The sequence below is a fragment of the Corvus kubaryi genome, unplaced genomic scaffold (assembly GCF_017639235.1).
Source record: "Corvus kubaryi isolate FWS band 111438036 unplaced genomic scaffold, C.kubaryi_AGA036_p1.0 37302, whole genome shotgun sequence".
Taxonomy (NCBI): domain Eukaryota; kingdom Metazoa; phylum Chordata; class Aves; order Passeriformes; family Corvidae; genus Corvus; species Corvus kubaryi.
The window spans coordinates 3,341,920-3,363,799 of NW_024581095.1; the positions used below are offsets into that span (position 1 = coordinate 3,341,920).

Consider the following 21,880-nt stretch of genomic DNA (forward strand, 5'->3'; position numbering starts at 1 on the left):
AGGGGAGGGCGGGACGCGGGCATGTGACAGGCGGTGCCGGAAGGCTGTATCCTCCTAGTACCTCAGCAGTGGGGAAAGGTAGAGGGCAACATGCGGCCGGGAGTTTAGGATAAAGGGGAGGCTGCGCCCTCCGAAACCCCGAGAGAGAAAACCCCACGGGTGCGTGCCCCGGTGGCCTCTCCCCCTTTATTCGAATAAAGTTGAAGGACTCCTCCGTCTCCTTTTTGAACATAAACCCCTGGTGTTTGTGGAATTCTCCTGACATTAGGCAGGACACGCTTCTGGCTCATAAATCATTCCGATTTCCCCGCTAACTCTTCTCCCCTGCCACGTCGTGCCACTTGCTCCACCTTTCTCACAACTACTTCCGCATTCTATTGCCACCGACGCTTGCCTTCTGCTAGCGCGGTGAAGCACTGCTGAAAACCAACCTGACAGCTTCCCCATAACCACGGAGATTCCTGCCTGGCCGACAGGCACGTTTGCCCTTTAACCTATTCAGCGCCCCGGCCCGGCCGGCAGCGGCGCTCAGGGGAGCAGCCGATGATTCCACCCCTGCAGACGCTCAGGCCCGGCCCCCGCCTCAGCAGCGAGGCGGGGCAATCGCGCTCGGCCCCGCTCGGCCCCGCTCGGCCCCGCTCGGCCCCGCTCGGGCTCGCGCCCGGGCGGTGCTTCCCCCGCAGCGCTACCGGGCGCGGCGGGAGCGCGCACGGGGCCTGGCGGCCCGCGGCGGCCGCGCACGAGGACGGGGCTTCGCTGTTGAGGCCGGATCGCGGCCCTGGGGCGGAGAACGGAGCGGGTGCTGAGGGAGTAGGAGCTGTCGCTGTTTCGCGCAGCGGTCCCAGCAGCAGTGTGTGTGTGTCTCTGCGTGTCTGTGTCTCTGTGTGTGCGTTCGGTCCTAGAAACCGCCACGTATTTTTCACACTCAGAAGAATCTTCATCTCCATAGTGAAATCTTTTGGTGCTTAAGCCTCTTTAAAACTGGATTTGATTGTTAAGGTAAAGTTTCACTATGTTTGGAGATGGGTGGGACAAAGATTCGGTTTGGAATAACCAAATCACACCAATCGCAAGAATTTGTTGTGTCGTATTTTCGGTGATAATATTGATTGTCTGTACAGCATTAAAGTTCGGTCTTTTACTGAAATCGTTTTAGTAGTGGTGGGTATGCCCTCAGGCATTTTTATTGTCTTTTTTTAAAACTTAGTTGGCACAATGACTGACTTCGAAAAGAACCTGCATCAGGACATGGTTTCTCAGCTGCATGACTTCGCTGCTGCTGGAGACGCAGCCGGGCTGAAGGTGCTGCTCAGGCGCTCCCCGTCACTGGTAAATGCGGCCGCACGGAATGGCTGGACAGCCCTCATGTACGGTGCCAGAAATGGACACCTCGAGGTTGTGCAGGTTCTTCTTCAAGAAGGGTAAGCTGTTTAGTAGACCCCATTCAAGAGTTTTGTTTTGCACCCCCCTTTTTGCCCCTATCAGCTTTGTTTCAGAGAAGTAAATTTACCAGATAGTGGTAGAATTTTAAGGGCTAAAACTCAGGGAAATGTATTCTCTGTCAGTTTATAATTGGGTTCTGCTCTTGCATCCTGCTTTTCATATTTGCTAAGAAAGTCTAAAAGTTACGAGCGTCTCTAAAGTTACTCCTTTGATATTCAAGGATATGCTGTCACTCCTCACAGAGGCCAACAGAATAGACGTAAGTTTGCACCACATTCCAACCACTGTATTGAATATAAATTTGGTGTATTTGATTGTTCCACTTAAAATTTTTTCTCTGAACTTGATTTGTAATCCACTTGAATCTTTTTTTAGTGTAGAATGTTTGTTGACTCTTCAGTAGGACATGACAGACTCTCCCCTTCCAAAGTTACTGATTGATACGTTTCAGTTGAATCTTAGGTTTTGGACAATACACTTCCTACTTCTTCCTTGACCATGTCAACATTATTTTCTTCAGTTGGCATGGCACCAAGTATGTTCATTGCTTGTCAAAAACCTCCTATTTTCAAGTCATCTGTGTTAGTTCTAGTGTTTCAAGACACTCAGAAATGCAAAGAATGCTGTTCTTCTTGAGACCCCAAAGAAGATGCATGTCAAGCCTGAATAAAGTCGAGATAGAAATACTTCAAATGGAAAATATTTCAAAACTAAGGTAGAATCAAATGTGGCTCAACTGAGTTTAATCAAGCTCAGGCTGTTCCTTTCTGCACTCCAGATTACAGAAACAAGCAAGTTTAGTTCATTCGGTAGTTAATGAGTAACTTCAGGCATAGCATTCTGCAGCTTCCAGTAATCATCCCACCCATTTTTGTTATTTTTTTCAGTTCTGCCCAAGTCTGGTGGCTTCTTCTGGGGCTCAGAATGGGGCATTAGATGAACCACTGGTTTGTACTATAAATCAGTACATTCTAGTATGTAGAGGAGTATGTCAGTGCCAGATTTTGTGTATTGAGGAATCCTTTGATTTATCAATTGGTAAATAGGATAACAGTTTTTGAAGTTTTGCTTTTCATTAAAAAAAAGTGAATATCACTTTTAAATGTCCTCTTCATGTTTGCTCTCTTAGGCAACTGAATCTTGAGATGTTGCTGTGACCTCACTGGCCTCATTTTAGTTAATCCTTAGAATAATTATTTTGACAATTACAGTTGCTGGTTATATAAACATGAATGTCTATGAAGATAATATTTCATAATATTACAGAGAATAGTCCTGGAAATCTAGTCAGTTGTTTTTTTTATTACAGAATTATAGAATCATAGAATATCCTAAGTTGAAAGGGACCCACAAGGATCAAGTCCACCTCATAGTCCTGCACATCACAGCCCCAAGAGTCACACCATGTGCCTGAGAGTGTTGTTCAAATACTTCTTGGACTCTGTCACACTTGGTGCTCTGAGCACTTCCCTGGGGAGCCTGTTCCAGTGCCCAACCACCCTCTCGGTAAAGAACATTTTCCTGATAGCCAACCTAAACCTCCTCTGAGAGAGCTTCATGCCATTCCCTTGAGTCCTGTGACTGGTCATGAAAGAAGTTTCTTTAGCACCAAAAACTTGTAATTAAGTTTTGAGTAGTTGTCTGAACTATACTCAAATTCCCTCAAAAACTACTGAGTTTAATATAAAATCTCAAAATGGTCTTGCTTGTGGTATAGTTACCTGTGTATCAGCAATATTAATATTTACTGGCGTCTTCTTGTTTTAAAAACTGATGAGTCTAGTACATATTACGTAATTTGTAGCTTACAGTGACATTTCTGTTTTACCTACCAATTTAAGATTAGCAAAAAATGAAAGTGTGTTATTTTGAGCTCCCAATCAACCTCAATTTATTTCAGGTCTGGGTTTCTTTTTGTCTTTAGTATTTACAATACATATCATGAGGCAATGTTCCCTCATCTGTTTCACTTTACACACATGAGGCTGTATTCTTGATTCTAATTTTATGGTAAATCACCGAATATCCTGAGTTAGAAGGGACCCATGAGGATCAACTCCTGCAACTGTGCAGGACATCCCAAGAATCCCACTAAGTGCCCGCCTATGTGCCTGAGAGTGTGGTCTAAACACTCCTTGAACTCTGGCTTCATGTCCTCTCACTGGTCAGCAGAGTGAATTGATCGGTACCTGCCCCTCTACTTTCCCTCATGAAGGTGTTGGAGACCCCAGTGAGGTCTCTCCTCAGTCTTCTTTTCTCCAGACTGAACAAGCCAATTAACCTCAATAAAATATTTTATTGTGAATGTTTTGTTGCTGCTTCCAGTAGCTTGTAGAAAGTAATATTTGTTAGGCTGCCTTTTTTTTTTTTTCCCATTTTGATTACTGGTTATGAGGAACAGAACTGTAGCCTGACTTTCAAAGCTCTATTTTTGAGCCTTTTCTTAAATTATACAGTGTGTGGAATTTTAATTAATTCATTACTTTTGGGCTACTGCATGAATTTTGGTGAATGATAATCTGGAAAGGATCAACAAAAATGTGAACTACAGCCTTAGCAAAAGAAGTACAATTGTATTTCATTACCACGGGGCCCAAAGATTACCCAGTTTAGACAGTGTCTAGAAGTTCTTGTACCTTAATAGTGTCAGATGTATATGCTGTAATTAAGAATAATACAGCATCAGGAGCTTTCCTAAACTTATTTACTCTGGTAACCTCAGCTCTTTCCTGTTTCTTTAGGTGTGACAGGTCCATCGTTAATAAATCAAGGCAGACAGCTCTGGACATCGCTAAATTTTGGGGGTACAAACACATAGCTAATTTGTTGGCTAATGTGAAAGGTGATCAGAAGCCTAGTTTTTTGTCAAATGATGTGAAAGAATATGAAAATTATTTCGGAATGACGCTTCTGGACAGAAGGAGTGATAAAAGAACAGATTCCAAGTGGCTAAGTAAAAAACAGTGCCATCCAGCTACAGTATACATCCTCTTCTCAAACCTAAGTCCCTTGGTTACTTTGGGTGGGGGAAGAGAGAGCTCGCAGCAACCAGAAGTAAAGCTTTGCAGGCTGTACTGGAAGGATGTGGAACAGTGTATGAACCAAACTGAAGAATGTACCTTGATTTTTCTTGGAGTTGAACTTCAATTTGACATGACCCTGATGGCTGCTTGCAATGGAAAAGTTCTGCAAGAAGATGAAGATGGGTTAGTTGCTTGGTTTGCTCTTAGCATAGATTCTGCTTCTGCTGAAAAATTTAAACAGAAGCATGAGGCCTATTACTTTCTTCACCCGCCAATGCCAGCACTACTGCAGCTACCTGAAAAAGAAGCTGGTAAGATGCATAAAATGCAGCAAGTACAAAATGTGTAATCAGAAAGATACACTTCGATATTCCTTGAGGTATAATTCAAAGAAAAGACAAACCACTGCAAAGAAATTGTGTATTTTCAGTGGCTTTAGAAATATTTTGATTTTTAAAAGCCTTTTAGTGGTTCCTTGAAGAATTTTGTATGTAAGAACATGTGCATTTGCAAAGGACTAATTTTTGCAATGACAATATTAGACTTTAAAATGTATTGGTCATCATGGGTTTTAAATAGTACTATTTAAATATTCATGCATGAACATTATTAACATGAAAAAAAGGAAAAAAATCTGTGATTACTGAGTTTTCATTACAATAAATGAGAACCTAAGTCCTTTATAACAGTGTGTTGAATACTTATTTGACACGGAAGTGTTGAAAAGTCAGGATCACAAAGTGAATTAGTGTTAGTATGGACAACAGATGTTGGTAATGACTGCTGTTGTAGCAGTTTTGCTTTTACATAAGGATAAAGGGAAAGCTTGACTTGCACCTTAAGTTTAAATGGAACAGTGCATTATTATGTCAATACCTGCAGTAGCCCTAAAATGATTATCTGGAAAAGATTTGATAACATACAATTTCGGCACTTTGCCTAGACAGAGTGATTTTTGTGAGAAACAGGGTATACTGATCTGGATGAATTTGTTTCTGAATGTGTAAATTGCCCTGTAGCTATTTAATACCATGTTCTATTGCATTTGCTGTGCTGCAAAGAAAAAGGTATGCATAACTCATATTGCTCAGCTTCTCTTGTAGACATGATTATGATTCAAACCACACTCTTACTTTGATTTTTTTATGTTAAACTTCACTATTTGCTTTTTCTATGCTGTTAAAAACTTAACATTAATTAGTATTTGATTTTGTGCATTTTCAATGTATTGTTTTAAAGGAGTAATAGCCCAGGCGAGATCTGTTCTAGCATGGCACAACCACTACCGATTCTGCCCAACATGTGGGAGTGCAACCAAGATTGAAGAAGGAGGTTACAAGAAAACTTGCTTAAAAGAAGATTGTCCCAGTCTCCAAGGAGTTTACAACACATCATATCCAAGAGTTGGTGAGAATACTCACTCAAAACGGGCCTGTTTGTATTCTTATTATATGCATGTAAATCAATTTATTTTCTCGTTATTTCAGCTGCTTACTTCTGTCCTAGGTCTTACATATTTTTTTCTCCACAGACTATCTGTGTCTCAGCTCTGTTTAGCACTAAGTAGTTCAGGCTTTCAGGCTTCTCTTTCTTGCACTAGTCTGTGACACAGGATTGCTGCAAACCTTATTGCAACAAGTAATATCAGTTAGGAATTCCAACAGTATAAATGAGATATCAGCAGTACAAAGGGTCATATTTAAAACTAGATACATACTTAAAGCTAGATGACAATAAAAAGGGGAAAAGATGTCAAGTTGACAGGGTTGATTAGACCAATAGGAGAAAATATTAAGTTAGAAAAAGATACAATGACCAGAAGTGAGGAAGTTTGTCAAGGTGCAACATCATATGAGAAACTGATAGCAAGGTGGAAAGTAGTCGGTATTTAGTCAGTATTTGCATTGTCACCAAAGTGTCTACTTTTTTGGTGTTTAGTCAAAAATACATTCTTCAGACCTCTGTGGTGAAGAGAAGGTGATAATAAATTAGTTTGCTGCAGAAACTATTATGCTGGATGCATAGCTAGGTTGGTGCTGCTGAGACTCTTAGCCGATTGTGTGCTTTGGTTACAGGTAATTTCTGTCCTGCATTCCAAGCCTTGGTTAGTAAACTGCTGCTGCTAAGCATGTATGTTGCACAACAAGATAAAGAGATACCTTGCATGGAGAGTAACCGCAAAGTGAAAAGAAATAACAGCTTACTCTAGGCATGCACACAATTATGATTTCAATATCATTTTTGTCTTTATGTGCATTGGTATGGAATAGACTGGAAGTTTTTACTGTCCCTCAAATGTCAAAATATATTGTTTTCATGTCCTTTGCAGATCCTGTCGTGATAATGCAAGTCATCCATCCAGATGGGAACCACTGCCTTTTAGGAAGGCAGAAGAGGTTTCCCCCAGGAATGTTTACTTGCCTTGCTGGATTTGTAGAACCTGGTGAGTAATTTCATTTTCCTTTACCAAATGTATTTTCTCAATAACAGTATTGTACCTTTACCGAGACATATATTTTGTGTTATGTCGAATTAATTTTTGCTTCCTGATAGATGAGTTGTTGTAATAAATATGCTTATTCTGTATTTTGCAGCTTCTGATTTATTACAAAAAATTACATAAAATATTTTTTTAATTAAAATATTTACATGGTTTCCATATCATGTCTTAAATCACTACTTACCAGGAAAAAAAAATTTAAATCTTGTCACCTTGGCTGGTGATACTTAGCAAAGGATTTTAGCATAGGAAAAGTAGATGTTAAAGTGTAACTTAAAGTTAACATAAAATTAAGGATATGCTTATTTGTTTAGGGCCTGATTGATTATATGAAAGATGAGTAGAAATATAGGAGAAAGGTTCATGAAGGATGTCTGGACTTCAGGCGGCTCTCTGGAAAGCTGTTTCTTGCATAGGCGAAGTTACAGCATTTCAGGGAGTGGGTATCCAGAGCCAGCCCTACAGCTGCCAGCTCCAGCTGTAGGCATACCTGAAGCCACTTTCTGTTCAAGTTACTAAGCATTTTATACTTTTCTTTGCTGAGTATCTTAACACATAACAACCAATAAGCACCACACACAATACCTTTACATTTGCCTGTAGCCTATCATAGCTACTACCATCACCATATCATAGTCATTATTATCCAATCACAAGAGTAAGTAAGTTACAATTTAAGCTTACAGTGGAAAATTCTCAGACCTTTCTTCTTCTTGCTATATCAACATTTCTTGTTTGCCTGCTGTATCTTTCTTTTTGGTAAAGACACGTTTTCTATTGACTTATGCTCTTCTTGAGACTTATTTACTTGGTGAAAAACATGTCTTTGTTTGTAGTCACATACCTTTGTCCTACTCCTAAAAATCTCCTTCGAACTCATCTCCAACCTTTGCCTTCTCAGTTACTCAGTGATCACTGTTTCAGCAAAACATCTTTTACTCTCTATCAAAACTTGCTTTCATTTCTACCTCATCCCCAGTTTCTACATTCAGAGATCTTTCTGCCAAGCCTACATACCTGTGAAACTTTCTTACCAAACTTTCATCCTCTCCAACATAGAAATTATGTCATTCTGAAGGAAAGGTAGAGATATTTCAATAGCTATGTCAAGCAGTAATAGTTGAAATTAATTATAAGTACCTGCAGAACAACTTGTAAAACATTCTTATATTGGGAATACGTCTTAATCACCAGTGAAATTATAGTGTATAAATATATTCAGTAAATGTGTGCAGGTTGACATATAGTGACAGCACGAACAAGTTTATTCAGGTATCATTTGAAAGAAGTCAAGATGTTTTTTTCTGATGGATGGACTGTGTCCTTTAATGACCCTTTAATCAGTGGTTACAGCACAGTACATGTGTGCATCTGTAGACCTGTGACCATCAGCATTCCACACACATACATCCACAGTTTCCTGTGGATATGGAAGCAAAGCTTTCTATTGCAGTTTCAATTTACAGTATTGTCTGCATCTGTTAAGACAATGAAGGATGAGTTAGGCAAAGGGAAGAATACACTGCAGAAATGGGAGCAAGAATTCTAAATATCTGTTTTCTTACTATTTTAAATACTGATTTTTCAAGTTGTAGTACATGCTGTTACAATTATACTGAAAATCCAGAAATTAACACAGTTACAAATGAACAGATCAATGTTTCAAGAATAATTATAGGAATGATGTATTTTCTACCTAATTTTTGACATTTTAGGTATAGTAATAATGGTTTGTGTGTATGATGAATTATCAATTCAGGAAATAAATATTATTATGGAGAAATTACTACACTTTATTTTCAAAGTTCCATTTTGCTTTGGTGGCTGGTTTTACCTTATTAGACTTTTGTGTTGTGTGCTGAGGTCTTTGCTCTGATCTGTGAACTAGATCTTTATGGATAATTGCCTTGGGCAGCTTCAAATCTTTTGAGTTGGTTCAAAGCACAGGATGTGATCATTGCTTGGAGTATTTTCATCAGCTGCTTGTTCTTTGCCCTTTTTTTTTTCGATCAGGTGAAACCATAGAAGATGCTGTTCGAAGAGAAGTAGAGGAGGAGGCTGGAGTCAAAGTTGGCCATGTTCAGTACGTCTCTTGTCAGCCATGGCCAATGCCCTCCTCCTTAATGATTGGCTGCTTAGCTGTTGCAGTGTCCACAAAAATTAAAGTTGACAAGAATGAAATAGAGGATGCCCGCTGGTTCACTAGAGAACAGGTAAAGTTCAATTTCATTTTCTTCTTCTGTTAATTAGTCTGTGACTGTATTGGTTCTGGCATACAACAGACACTTGTTTTTCCAGCAAGTCGAATGAGCATGTATACTCTTCATTTTATCATACTAAGTTGCATTATATTGTGGTTGTAGGTTAGACACAACCAGAGAAAAACAGATACTCACGGTAATGTCTGAGTTACTTGCAAGCTCATTTTATGACATTTTTGCCAGTTTGCTTTTCACCTTTCCCTTTTGGGAGATAGCCAAGTTATTTTAACCCATTTCCTTAGCAAGGCTGTGGTTTTCATCCCGAAGTAGTATTTAATAGCATTATTCATCACAGTTTCTACAAACAAGCATGCTACCAGATTTGCTGTGAGGGTGGAAGTTAAGGTAAGGACTCTGGGAATTCATTTGTTTGAACATCTTTTTTCATGTACTGTTTTAATACTCTGGTATTAAATGCAGCTTTCTGTGCATTAATAGGAAATCCTACACACAGTAGTTAAAATATAGTCAAATAAAAGAGAGGCAGGAAAGACTTTCACAGAAAGAAGTATTTCAGTTCATGAGTAGAAGGAAAGATTGTTTTCACAACTTAGTTTTCATAGGTTTTCCCACAGGCGGCTTAGGAGCTAAGCTCTTAATAACACTGAACTTCTGCCTAGCAGTTTCAAGTGTTTTGACTGTAAGTCAGCTTGAATGCAAAGTTAGTCACCTACAATCTCAGTGTGTTTCTGTTAACACTGGGAGCATTATTTTAAATAATAAGAGTTCTGAATGCAGCTAGTCACATGCAAGTTGGTGTAGAGCTGGAAATGATATACCTTGGAAATGTACTGAAAGTGTATTGCCATGCTACTTGCAACTGCTTCAGAAAACCAAGAAAACACATCTCCTTTGGCACTACATGTAAAAATAAAATAATTATTTTTGTCACAGTATAGAGCACCATCTGGTGGTCCTTGCCATAAACAGGCTTCACAAAAACCCTAAATAGTATACTAGCCGTCTCCACAATTCTGTTAGCAACAAGGTATGCTTTGGGGCACATTAAGCTCAAAAATGTCATAATTCACACTGTGTGGGACTTTCTCTGCATCTACCTTGGAGAATTTCTTAGTAGCTCTTTATTAGCAATATTAGACTGATGGATCATTATAGGAAAATAAGTTCTGCATTAATACAATGTTAAATTCTATATAGTTTATAATACTATCTTCTAAAGATAAAAAAATCTGGTTTTATTGCAGGTCGTGGAAGTTCTTATTAAAGGAAACCAGCGTTCTTTCTTTGTACCACCAAGTCGAGCTATTGCACACCAGTTGATAAAACACTGGATTGGAATGAATGCTAATCTTTAATTCAAGTAATTGATTTCTTTAAGTTACTTCTTCTATTGAATGCTTAATTAGGAATAAATTAGAATTGTTTGTCTAGCAAATGTGTAACCATGTGACTTTCTGAGCCTTTACTTTGGTTCCAGAGCTAAACTATGCAAATCTTTTTAGGTGTTTTCAGACCTGAATTAGATTTGGACAAAACCCAGTAATTATCCCAAGCAAGCAAGCAACAAATTAGTAGAATTAGTATGTTGTTGTGCACAGGCTGGGATTTTGTTCTAGAATGAAATTACTGTGCCTTTTGCTCTTACAATTTTTATGTTTGATTTGATCTTCCCCCACTGTAAGGAGTCACAGCATTACAAAGAGGGCTGTCTGACCCTGCCTGCTGTTTGAATTCTCTACTTACGTCCTCCTGTTTGGCCTTAATTATTTCTTTCTCATTTTTGCCTATCTCCATTCTTTAAATTTCACCTGTGATAAAAATCTACATTCATTTTAAAGTTAATAGCATATGTAAATAGTGAATATGTGGTACTTCATATCTTTTACATTAATAACCTAATTTACATTAATGCTCTAAGAAGAGCATTTACTCATCCATTCTGATTTGGCCTGCACTTACCCAATGGTATGTCAGTCTGAATTTAAAGGTATAACACAACACTTTGTTTGTGAAAAAGATTTTGGAGAACCATCCCCAAAAGCCTAAGTATTAATGTTTTTATAAGATAATAATGTACTTACTGACACTAGGCAGTGAGTCATTTCATTCTCTGATAATTAGAAATGAAATTACGGAGTAATGGAGGAGGAAGAACAAGACATATCATCTCAAAATATGCACAAAGTTCTTTATGGAAATAGAGATACTAAGATTATTACTGCTATTAAGAATCTTACACTTGAAATAAGTATATTAACTGCAGCTGTAAGACTGGGAAAGCAATATGTTATTTATTTATGTGTATTTAATGCTACAGTTCAGATTTGTGCTTTAATTTATCAAGTTATTTAAGATAATGTTGATATTTTGAAAATAAAAGTCTACTGGTTTATTATTAATTTCATTATGTAATAGTTCATAGTCTGATATTCTGTAGTCATTGCAGTGATACCAAAAGAAATGCAAATGACCTGAGGAAAATGCAATTATAGTGATAAACTCATTATTATATGGCGATTTGTTTATTTGGAGTATTTTAAATTGTTTTTAACAGTGAATGATGTCATATTTTTTCCAAAATTCTCAGCAATCTGGAATCAATAAAACTGTTCTACAAATCCTGATTGTTCTTTTTTTTTCCCATCCATGTCACACTATGCTCAGCAGTTTTCATGTTTTTTTGGTAAGGCAATGCCTAATATACTTGAAAGCAAGAAGCATTCCTGACAGACTTGGAGTATTTGGCATATCATGTTGCTTCATTCTCTCCCTTGTTTCAGCCATACCTACAAATAAAGAAAATCAGGTTGTCTCTTGAGTTGTCTGGAAAGGAGAAGGAAACAATACACTTCCCTTAAAAATTGCTTTTACAGAGAAGGAGAGTTGTGGAAAGCTGTTGTGGGCCACACGTACCAGCAGGACTGCATGGTAACAGTGGCATTAATCTTTTTTTTTAAATTGTGGGACAGAACAAAGTCTAGTTGCAGGTTGCTCATGAAGTAGAGGAGAACATTGGAAAGTATGCGAACAGTGGAAGCTAAGCAATGAAAGGACATTTCAACTATTACTGGGGTGATTACATTTAGAGAGATGAACAAGAATGAGCAGATGGAAGAGGGAGGATAAAGCATAGAGCAAATATAGGTAGCATAAAAATAGATAGTTGATCACTTTGAGGTAACTAAATGTACATGACTAAAACCCATTGGAATACTAATTTTTTTTGTAGAAAATTATGAGGAGTTGCTATAGAGATGCACTTCTAACAGTGAAACTCCAAACACAGTATCCATAACCAATACTGATGTTAATAATCTGCCTAATTTTTTATTTGAGAACCTGTATAACAGTATATATCTTGCAATTACAATGCTAGTAAGTAAATCGAAAATTTTTACTTTCCTGCATGAAGAAAAACTGAAAAAGAATCATACGACAAAGGGAACAACACCTGAATAATCTCTGATTTTGAGAATAATATTTTAATGATCTTTCACATCTAGTAGCTTAAGAGTGTCAACAATTTTTAGTCCTTATACATTTTCAAAATCTAAGCCAGGCTTTTGAAAAAGCTTTTGAAGCTTTCATTTCATTTTTCCCTCACCAATAGATGAACCATTTGCAGGGAAGAAGACAAGTCTCTCCTGTTCAAGAAAACTACTTTGATAAATGCAATCTATTTAAGGGAAGATTTTTCCTGGCTTTTCATTGATTAATTTGCCCTGTTTGTAGGTCAAGGTTTGAATTTTAATTTGAATAGTGATACATTTTCTGAATGACAGTTACTGTTTGCAGTTTACATAGGAAATGTCAAATTCAAGAGCCAAATGCTGTGCTTATCTTGCAACTAGACTGGTTTAGGAAAGTGCCAAATTAAATTTAGAAGCAATCAAACAGAGTGTAGTGGTTCTGACTGGAGTATTGCATGGGCAACACCTCCAGAAGATCTCAGTAGTTCGACTTATCCAAAAGACAGCAGCAGCTTTGCAAGCAGGCTTCTTGCCACAAAGTTAATGCGGTATGCAAAGAGAACAGTGTTACTTACAACACTAAAAAGTGTGTTTTTTTCTGCACTGTGTAATAATGATCTCTCTCTTTTCTCTCTTGCTTCTACAATGGTATCAGACCAAAAAGAGTACTCATGACATTAGATGTACAAGGCAGAAAATTATGGAGATGCCTTTTATCCCAGTTTGCTGCTGTGCTAAAGAGAATTACCTTCTATTCAGTATGTAATTTGAAAATATTGCATATTTTATCTATTTTCATGATAATTTTCAAATAATAGAAATAGTAGCTTAATGAAGTAGGAAAAGATAATTAGGTCTTTGAACACAAACCAAAAATTGATACTTCTGATGAAGCTGTAATCTTATGCAATGTAATGACATTTTACGTAAATATAACACTGGTTATGATATTTTTACAAACTTTGCATTTGTCCCAATAAACATACTACTTTTAACTCATTTTTTGTGCTGGATATATGTAAATGTGTGAAAAATAGAATCATTCCAGTGTTGATTGTATAATATGAACATTAGGTTTTGTGTAGGAGCATTGTCAAGTCAATAAATGATTACCTTGAAGTCTACAACATGTGAGGGAAAAATGGGTGGATGTCAACAGGCTGATTAAAGGTAGACTAGTCATGATGCTTCATGGAATTAAATATACTAATCAGATTCTGAGCTTAGCAGACAGAAATAGAAAAAGAAGTGGAACAAGACTGTGAACATTGCTCCCTCTTTTATCTTCAATTTTAATTAGGTAATCTGATTGATTAAGACTTTTCAGACAAAGCTGACATTTTGTAGCCACTGGGTAAGTTTAGTTGTTACTTTTATTATCTGCTTTAGCTGTAAAGAGTTAAATAACTGGTAGTCTTTTATTGCTTCAGTGATTTGAAGGATATGTATATACTGCATATCACTGCTGACTGGGTTTGACGGTACAGAAGGGGGTAAGTCTAAAGAAAAAAAATTTGAACTTGTTACCCTATTAAGCCTTAGCAAGACGGCCAACCCATCTTTCATGAGCTTAGAAAAGCAAACTGTTCACAGACAGTCCGTAAGAGCAGGCATCTGAGGAAAATCAATATTGGCTAGTAGCAATGGTAAGTATAAACTTTTTTTCTTAAAATTAGGTTCTTTTAGGTAGTATTCTGTAGGTACTAATTGTTACAATTTATCATAGCTGTTACTAAATATGGGAATTCTGCAGATTCTTTTCACAGTGAGAAAATATGACTGTTTTCCTAAATGATAGATTTTTAAGATGGATATTTGATTCCTTAGACTGTATTGGTTATCTTATTTTAGCATATAAGTACTTAAAATTTCATGGTATATAATTTTGGAAATTAAAGCCTCTCTCAATGAAATTGCATTTGTTAGAAGTACTGTCTTTCTGCAACCGGTATTTCACATTGGAATACGAGGAGTGCTGTGATAAGACTACAGCATTAGCAGTCAAGAAGGAAGTAAAGGAGTAAAGAAGCTTACATATTCATTTTTCAGCAATTAAATAATCCTGGATAGTAATTTTTTTTTTCTCCTACTATTTCATCATCCTGCAAACTGAGCTACCTTTGGTAAAGTATGTCCATATTTCTTTCTAAAGAGAGAAGCATTCCAGCATTCAGCTAAGAAATGTAGGTATTTTCTCAAGACCTCTGCCAAAGCTAAAAAAGAGTGAATGAAATAAGCATCTCAAATTCTTTTGTCATTCTAAATCTAAATTACTCCTTATTTATTCTGTGTAAATTGCTCATCTGGAGAAAGTGACCCTGGAAACTGCATGGTCAGAAAATATGGTGTCTTAGTTTACCCATTTTGGACACCAGAAATCAAACGCTAGAAGTTAGGATAGGGTGGTGGATTTTGGCCTTATTTCCCTTGAAATGGAATATTTTTCATACACAATTGTAATTTGTATTTTATAGTCCCAGGCATTTTGAAAATAAACTACCTCGTTTTCAAAGAAAATTGTTATACTGTACGCCTACTGTGCAGGGTTTTTTTGGTGAGCTGATTTTCATGTATAATCAAATACTTCGAATTTACCTGGTTTCTGTTAAGATGGGTGAGCAATTCTGAAGCTCAAAAAAACCTGAAGTAATTCAGATACTGAGAAAGAATTATAGTATTACATTGACAGTAACATCTTTGACTATAGAAATTATGTTTCATTATTGAAAATGGTTGTGTGTTATAGTGAGATTTCTGCTAATTTCATGACCAATTACTGCATCACATTTGGAGGGTATTTCCCTTACTTGATGTCATTTTTGGTATTGACAAAGCACAAATTCCATAGCTAGCACTCTAAATATCGGAATGACAAACTCACTGACATGAACAGGCTAATCCCGCTAATACCCAATTTAGGAGGTTTCCTGTGGTCTCTAAAATAAGAATAGCAGAGGTCCAACAATGTAAACAGAAATGGCGGTTTATGTGATTTTTAAAATATGTTTTCAGAGCTTCTGATGAAGAAAAGTTATTTTATGCAGTAGAAAAGGGATGTAATGCACAATGCATCAATAGAGAACAAATTCTGTTCTCTATTTACAAATATGTTTTTACTTATATGATAATGAATATATGAACATCCATTGCAATAAAGTTGAAGTATTCATTATTTGTGTTAAAATCATGATGGAATGTTTTATGGAGCTTTTACAGCACAGAGGCTACCTACTAGTTTGTTGCCCCATAAGGCAGTGTACATTTTAAATGAAGGTAAAAATGAAAAATGTTGGCGCAGAAGTTAAATACCTCCAACATCTGAAATAAATGCATATCTTTATTAGTACATTAATTCATCTTTTGTTAAAAAAGCTCAAAATAATTAGTCAAAAAGCAAGATTACTTAAAAAGTAGGCAGCAGCTTTACAGGAAATGAGTTTTACATAAAATTCTGCAGAATTTAAGAGCTGAAACCTGTGACTTCACTTCTCCGTAAAAAGGCAGAAATGCCTGTGTATATACAGCCCATGATCACTGATCTGTATTTCACTACAACTGTGCTGGCACTTGCATTCTCAGTACTGAGTTAAAATAATCTTGAAAACATTTGACTGACTGCTAATGTAGTAGCATTTTCTAAATCTAAAGTGAAGAGTACCCTGCCTGCAGGGAGACAGCTTTAACGTAATGGAGAGAATAGTATACCTATTATTTCTTTTCAAAAGATGTGTCAAAATCTATTCAACACTTTGTGTTCTGTCCGTTTCTGCTTGTAGAAAAGTCAAAAATAATGCAGAATCTAATTACGTGGAGTTTGGGTTTCCTAAATATGCCGATTTATGGCATAAGTGATATTCTTAGTTGTTTAGACAGTAACCTTCCTTCTGAATCAGAACTGAAGAAATACTGACTGGTGTTTGCAATCTTTTCATGATCTGAAAAAAGAGGATCCTGATTTGGTGTGTTCTATTAGAAGTACCACAGCACATTTCATGAAATAAAATGGTTGATCAATGGGTCCCAGTACAACACCTGGTGCAGATTGATTTCACTGACCCATGTTTTTATGTGTTTCATAAAACTGGATGCTCTGTTCTCAGAGCCAAGTGGACACTGCCATATACTACTGAGTTCCATTTGATTGGAACCTGATTCTTTGCAGACATACAGTTCACATTTTTATTAATTTTGCAAAGTGCTATATGGTACTGTTACGGTCCCTGTAGATGGCTGCCTGCTTCCTTTTTCCTGGACATTTTGCAGACACCTTTTTAAAGACCAGTCTTTTCAGGAAAATATGTAGATGAAACTATAAGCAAGTGAAAATAAGATCCATTCCAGCTGAGGGAGAGAGTGAGAAACACTGCTAAGACAGGCATTTTTGATGACACAGTTTGTATGTGTTTGACATTAAAAAATGTTCTTTGACATAAAATATGTTCTACAGTACTTCAGAAATGTGTGTTAGAAATTATTCAAATAAAATACTAGTTGAAGCTTCATAAAGAGAAAAAGGCAAAACTAGAAGGTACGTCAATAAGATGTACTTCAATGAGATAAGTAAAAGGTAAATCAATGAGCCCTTTTTGCGAACTCTGTGTGGAACTCAAGATTCTCCTACACAACTTATTCTAATGACATTGTAAATTATCTGTGGGGCATTACCCCAGTGTATGAAAGCTAAAGTAAGGAGTATACAAACCACAATCAGTATGGAGAATAAAAAGAAGAAATCAAGTAGTAAACTTTAGCATTTGCCTAGAGATATTTGAGAATCTCAAATGGCTTTGGATAATTCTATTTAGAATTTCTATGATTTTAACTGTCAGTTACTTCACTGTGAGGCACTGAAACAGGTCACCCAGAGAAGTTAGGGATGCCCCATCTGTGGAGTTGTTCAAGGCCAAGGGGGATGGAGCTTTGAGCAACCTGGTCTAGTGGAAGGTGTCCCTGTCCATGGCAGAGGTGTTGCAATGAGATGATCTTTAAGCTCCCTTCCAGCCTAAGCCATTTTATGATTGTATAATTCACAAGAAAATTCAGACTTTCGTAATTAGAGGAGTGGAGCTAAGCAGTGAGAGACTGGGCCACACATAGCTGGTAACTTGAGAAGCAAAGTCAAAGCAATGATTAGTATGGAATAGAAGAATATTGTGAAATACAAAGAGACATAATGGAAATAAATGAGAATGAAATTCAGTGTCATTTAGGTCATCTAGGGCAACAGGGACAAAAAGTAGGATTCTGTATCCAAAGGGAGGAAACAGATGAGAAGGGTTTAATGTTGTTGAAACACAGAAGGAAAGAGAAGTAAAATATTCTTATTTCAGAAAGGCTTGTTTTGGTATGCTGTGACATCATTCTAAAGTCTGTGAGCATGGTAGAATTCAGTAGAGAAATACTCAGTGAGGTGCCACTGAAAATATTCATAGCAAAACCTTCTACAACATAGGATACTGAATTATAAGAAAGAGACTTACATTCTAAAATGGTAATTTATATTATCCTGAAAGAACTTTAAATATTTTACAAATATATTGTGTCATCACACCATTCCAATTCAGCATTAGCAAATATATTCTCTACATTTTCCTTTCTTTTTTTCCTTCATCTTTTCTGAGTCTCATCTTTTAAGTTCACTGAACGTTTGTTTAGAAAACTAAAGAACACACATATTTTCACGTAAGATCTCCACAATATAAATATATAAACAAAAAGTAAAACAACTCCTGTGTTTTCAAATATACTTCCAGTTAGTGTTCTGAGGCAACTTTTCCTGCATAACAAGATGAACTCAAAGGCATTATTACAGATTTTTTTTTTTTTTGCTTTTATTATCACAGAGCTTGTCATCATCTGCATTAACCTGAAGGAAACAGCATTACAGATGTTATCAACAATGAAAACAAACACATTCTAGACAGAGCTTTATCTGTATTTATAGTGTGATATAAATATCAATACAAACATTTCTAGAGTGATCTTTTACTCAAAATTAGGATGTTTTTATTCTGAGCTAACCCAAGCACTAATCTTTGTAGTAAGAATAACCTATCATGTAAAAAAACTATGTCAATGGACATTGGCTTCCATCCAGGCAAGTGCTGAATGCCTCTATTCCCAGCTAAGCTAATTTGGCTAGTGTTCAGCTAGTCTCCAGCAGTGGAAAAAATAGTCCTTAAGGCAAGGTCTTATCCTGCAATCCTGATGCATTCAACTAATCCTTGCTCAAGTCAATAGGTCTCGTGAGTACGATTGAAGGTGATAAGATTCCTAGTTCTGTGAGCACATCTCAGCCCCAGGACCAATGAAAGAAGAATAGACAAAGACAATGCATGGGTAAAATAAATGAAAAGCGAAGAACTGACTCCTCTTCTGATGTGGTAGACCTTAGAGAAGAAAGGATAAATTAACATATGGAAATGTAGTATGGGCAGCAAAACTATTCGCATAAAAAATTCTTTACAAAGTTTTTGAAATTTAAGGTATCAACAATTTAACACACTGCAGGTACAGTAAAAATAGTATGTAAATACTATAATTAATATCCAAGAGCTGATAGACTTAATCATAAAATCATTAGAGCTGTTGAAATTAATCATAAGTGAACAGTGCAAATAATTATTTTAATTTTGATCTACTTACTACCAATTACAGAAATTACTAAAAAAATACAGACTAATCATCCTGTTAACTTATATCATAAATATCATCTTCGAAATTAAAGCAAAATTTGTAATCCTACCTCTGTAAACAGCTGTGACCTGTGGCTATTTCTACTGATGATTTCACCTGCCTGCTCAGACTTTTAAATTTTAGGAGGTATTAGATCATTTCCCAAAACCCTGTCATGCAGACAACCAACGCTATCTACCTTCAGTACTTTCTGAGTATCCCACGACACCAAATACACATAAATTTGAGTAGTAGTAGAACTACTGATCATCTCGGATACAGAATTCCTTCTGTGAAGTTGAAATATATTCTACCATTACAAAACCTGGCAAAACAGACACTTCAACTATGAGGAGAAATTGAAATCAGTACGGTTTTCTTTATAACTGATCCACAGTGCTTTCTATCTCCTTCATATTCAAGCTTCTTGCAGTGATTCTTTCTGGTATTTTAGGGTTTTTTTTATTTTTCAATCTTACCTTCAACCATGTGAACCTTATCCTCAAAGCCATCATAATTCAAATCCGCTGCTAACTGATTACAGACATGCCTATTAATTCTTCACTAAAAGTAAGACCTTAAACACTTCATGTATTAATTGTGTCTCTGGCTTAATGTTGCATTCAGCATTCAGTAAAATTCAGAATTTGTTTAAAGAGTAATCTGTGGTACATACAACTGTGAAAGTAACCATCAAATGTAAAGAGAAACTAAAGTAAAACAGCTGGTTTTGATCTGCAGATAGTTTTTACCAGCATTTTAGCAGTGACAATTAGAAATCACATCTCCTATATTGAGATTAACCATTGCATTACTGACTATAGAAAAGGGGGAAAAAAACATGAAAATTGAATTCCTAGGGAACAATTAAAAGTAGTATAACAAATGCAAGTATTTTGGAAATGCAACCATGAAGGTCAAGAAGGTGAAGGGAAAGGATAAAGAGAAGGGGAAGGAATTGAGTGTGTGGCATCTTCCTTAAGCTGAATGAGGGAATTCCTAGAAGTAAAAACATTTTCTCAGTTGCACCTTAATGAAATACAACTGAAACCTCAACCATAACCATCACATTAAGGATCTGTGTTACACTGTTGTTCTTAAAGTCATAAATATATGCATCAATCTGCAGATCTTACATATGCCATCTTAAATATGAGGCTGCCACTCACAGCATACTTGCATATGTAACTCTTTAAGATAATACTGATTTTTATCTGGAACTGATGGGCACTTGCTCATACCCTACACTACAAATAGTTCTTGCCTCTGTGTCCTTTAAAGCCTTGTATTTGATTTTAAGCTCATTCTTCCTACTGAGAACAGAGCTCAGTTGGCAAGTTTGGCTGTCCGTCAAGCTTTGACTAAAGACTCCTGGAAAAAGGAGAGGTATAGCTTCCTACTGAAAACTGAGTATGTAAACATTCCAAAGTGCCTGCTGTGAAATAAATACAAGACTTTCACAGCCTACCTGCAGTGTCTTCCAAAGAGAAGAGGAGAATGCCTGTATTTTGCAACCAGCTAATGAATGTACACTGGCATATTCAGTCATTTGGGCCTCACACAAACTTAAAATTTTTCAGAAGTAGCAATGACTGCGTCTTGAAAAAATTTCTTCCCAGTTGTTTAGCTAGCTATGTATCACTGCATACAGTGACATGTGATGTGTCTTCAAGCATCAATGTAATTATTTAAAATGCTTTATCCTAATAACAAGATTCATATATCCTCATTATACCACGTAAGTTTGTAGCCTTAAAAATTCACTTGCACTCCTTCCACAATGATGTATTGCATGTTCTGATAAACAAACATATAAAAGATGATTATGACTAATAACACTTGTAGTCATTTGATTTTTCCCAACATAACTCTTACTGATTTTCAAGACCACGCTTATGATGTATTAGGTGTTCACATATTTCTCACTTCAAAGAATCCCTTCTCATGAGAGGAAAACAGTTATTACAAAGTATTTCATTACATGTATAAATAAGATTGAATTTAAAATGAATGCTTAAATCAAAGTATTCATCTCTAAAACTCAGAATCAGATAAAATCATAGACTGCAAAAGGTCACCCACTGCTCCACAGACTTTAAATGAGTATCGGTTCAGGCCCTATAACTGAGACCATGCGACCTCGATTTTAAGCTATTACTTGAAAATCTTCAAAAGTTGTTCCTAAATAACCAGAAGAAGAAATAAATGCATTAGTACGTGCTCTAGAACTTCTCTATTTTTTATTATAACAAGTTAGAAAATCTCAGAGGGCAAAATTATTCCAGAAAAGCTTTCTCATTATCCAATGTTTTCCCTCTCACACAGAAAAGTAGAACACAGATGCCATTGGTTCTTAGAAATGAGTAGAAAGAGAAGAAAAAGCTGCAAGAGCAGAAAGAGCTCTGAATCCAGAGAATGTAAGTTTACAGAAATATTTAATACAAAGTAAAATCAACAGAAACATATGTGGCTATTCTTAGTTTACTCATCAAGACAGAAATTCACCTTTGTGCCCAAAGCTGTTTGTCAGGTTGGAAATATTTACAC

At 36.5% G+C, this 21,880-nt stretch overlaps 2 protein-coding genes across 5 annotated transcripts in view; both read left to right on the forward strand.

Annotated features, from left to right (window-relative positions):
- Positions 1–907: 907 nt before the first annotated feature.
- NUDT12 (nudix hydrolase 12) lies at positions 908–11,806 on the forward strand. The gene is made up of 7 exons (XM_042028067.1): positions 908–999; positions 1,208–1,421; positions 4,185–4,777; positions 5,706–5,873; positions 6,796–6,909; positions 8,980–9,179; positions 10,433–11,806. Exons 2-7 carry the CDS (start codon positions 1,216–1,218, stop codon positions 10,541–10,543), a joined length of 1,392 nt encoding a protein of 463 aa, XP_041884001.1. The 5' UTR covers positions 908–999; positions 1,208–1,215; the 3' UTR covers positions 10,544–11,806.
- Positions 11,807–11,905: 99 nt separating this feature from the next.
- Positions 11,906–21,880, forward strand: part of LOC121664644 — a 42,338-nt gene continuing 32,363 nt past the window's right edge. For 2 of the 4 annotated variants that reach the window (XM_042028063.1, XM_042028066.1), the window contains exons 1-2: positions 14,019–14,304; positions 21,659–21,750. In XM_042028063.1, the coding sequence (XP_041883997.1) occupies positions 21,693–21,750 (58 nt within the window). In that variant the 5' untranslated portion in view covers positions 14,019–14,304; positions 21,659–21,692. The other 2 variants (XM_042028064.1, XM_042028065.1) reach the window with 2 other exon arrangements.

Excerpts from the sequence above, each read along its gene's own strand:
- NUDT12 (XM_042028067.1), top strand. The coding sequence starts at position 1,216 with ATGACTGACTTCGAAAAGAACCTGCATCAGGACATGGTTTCTCAGCTG. Across the intron at positions 4,778-5,705 it reads GCTACCTGAAAAAGAAGCTG|GAGTAATAGCCCAGGCGAGA; the intron begins GTAAGATGCATA and ends ATTGTTTTAAAG. Across the intron at positions 5,874-6,795 it reads CACATCATATCCAAGAGTTG|ATCCTGTCGTGATAATGCAA; the intron begins GTGAGAATACTC and ends TGTCCTTTGCAG.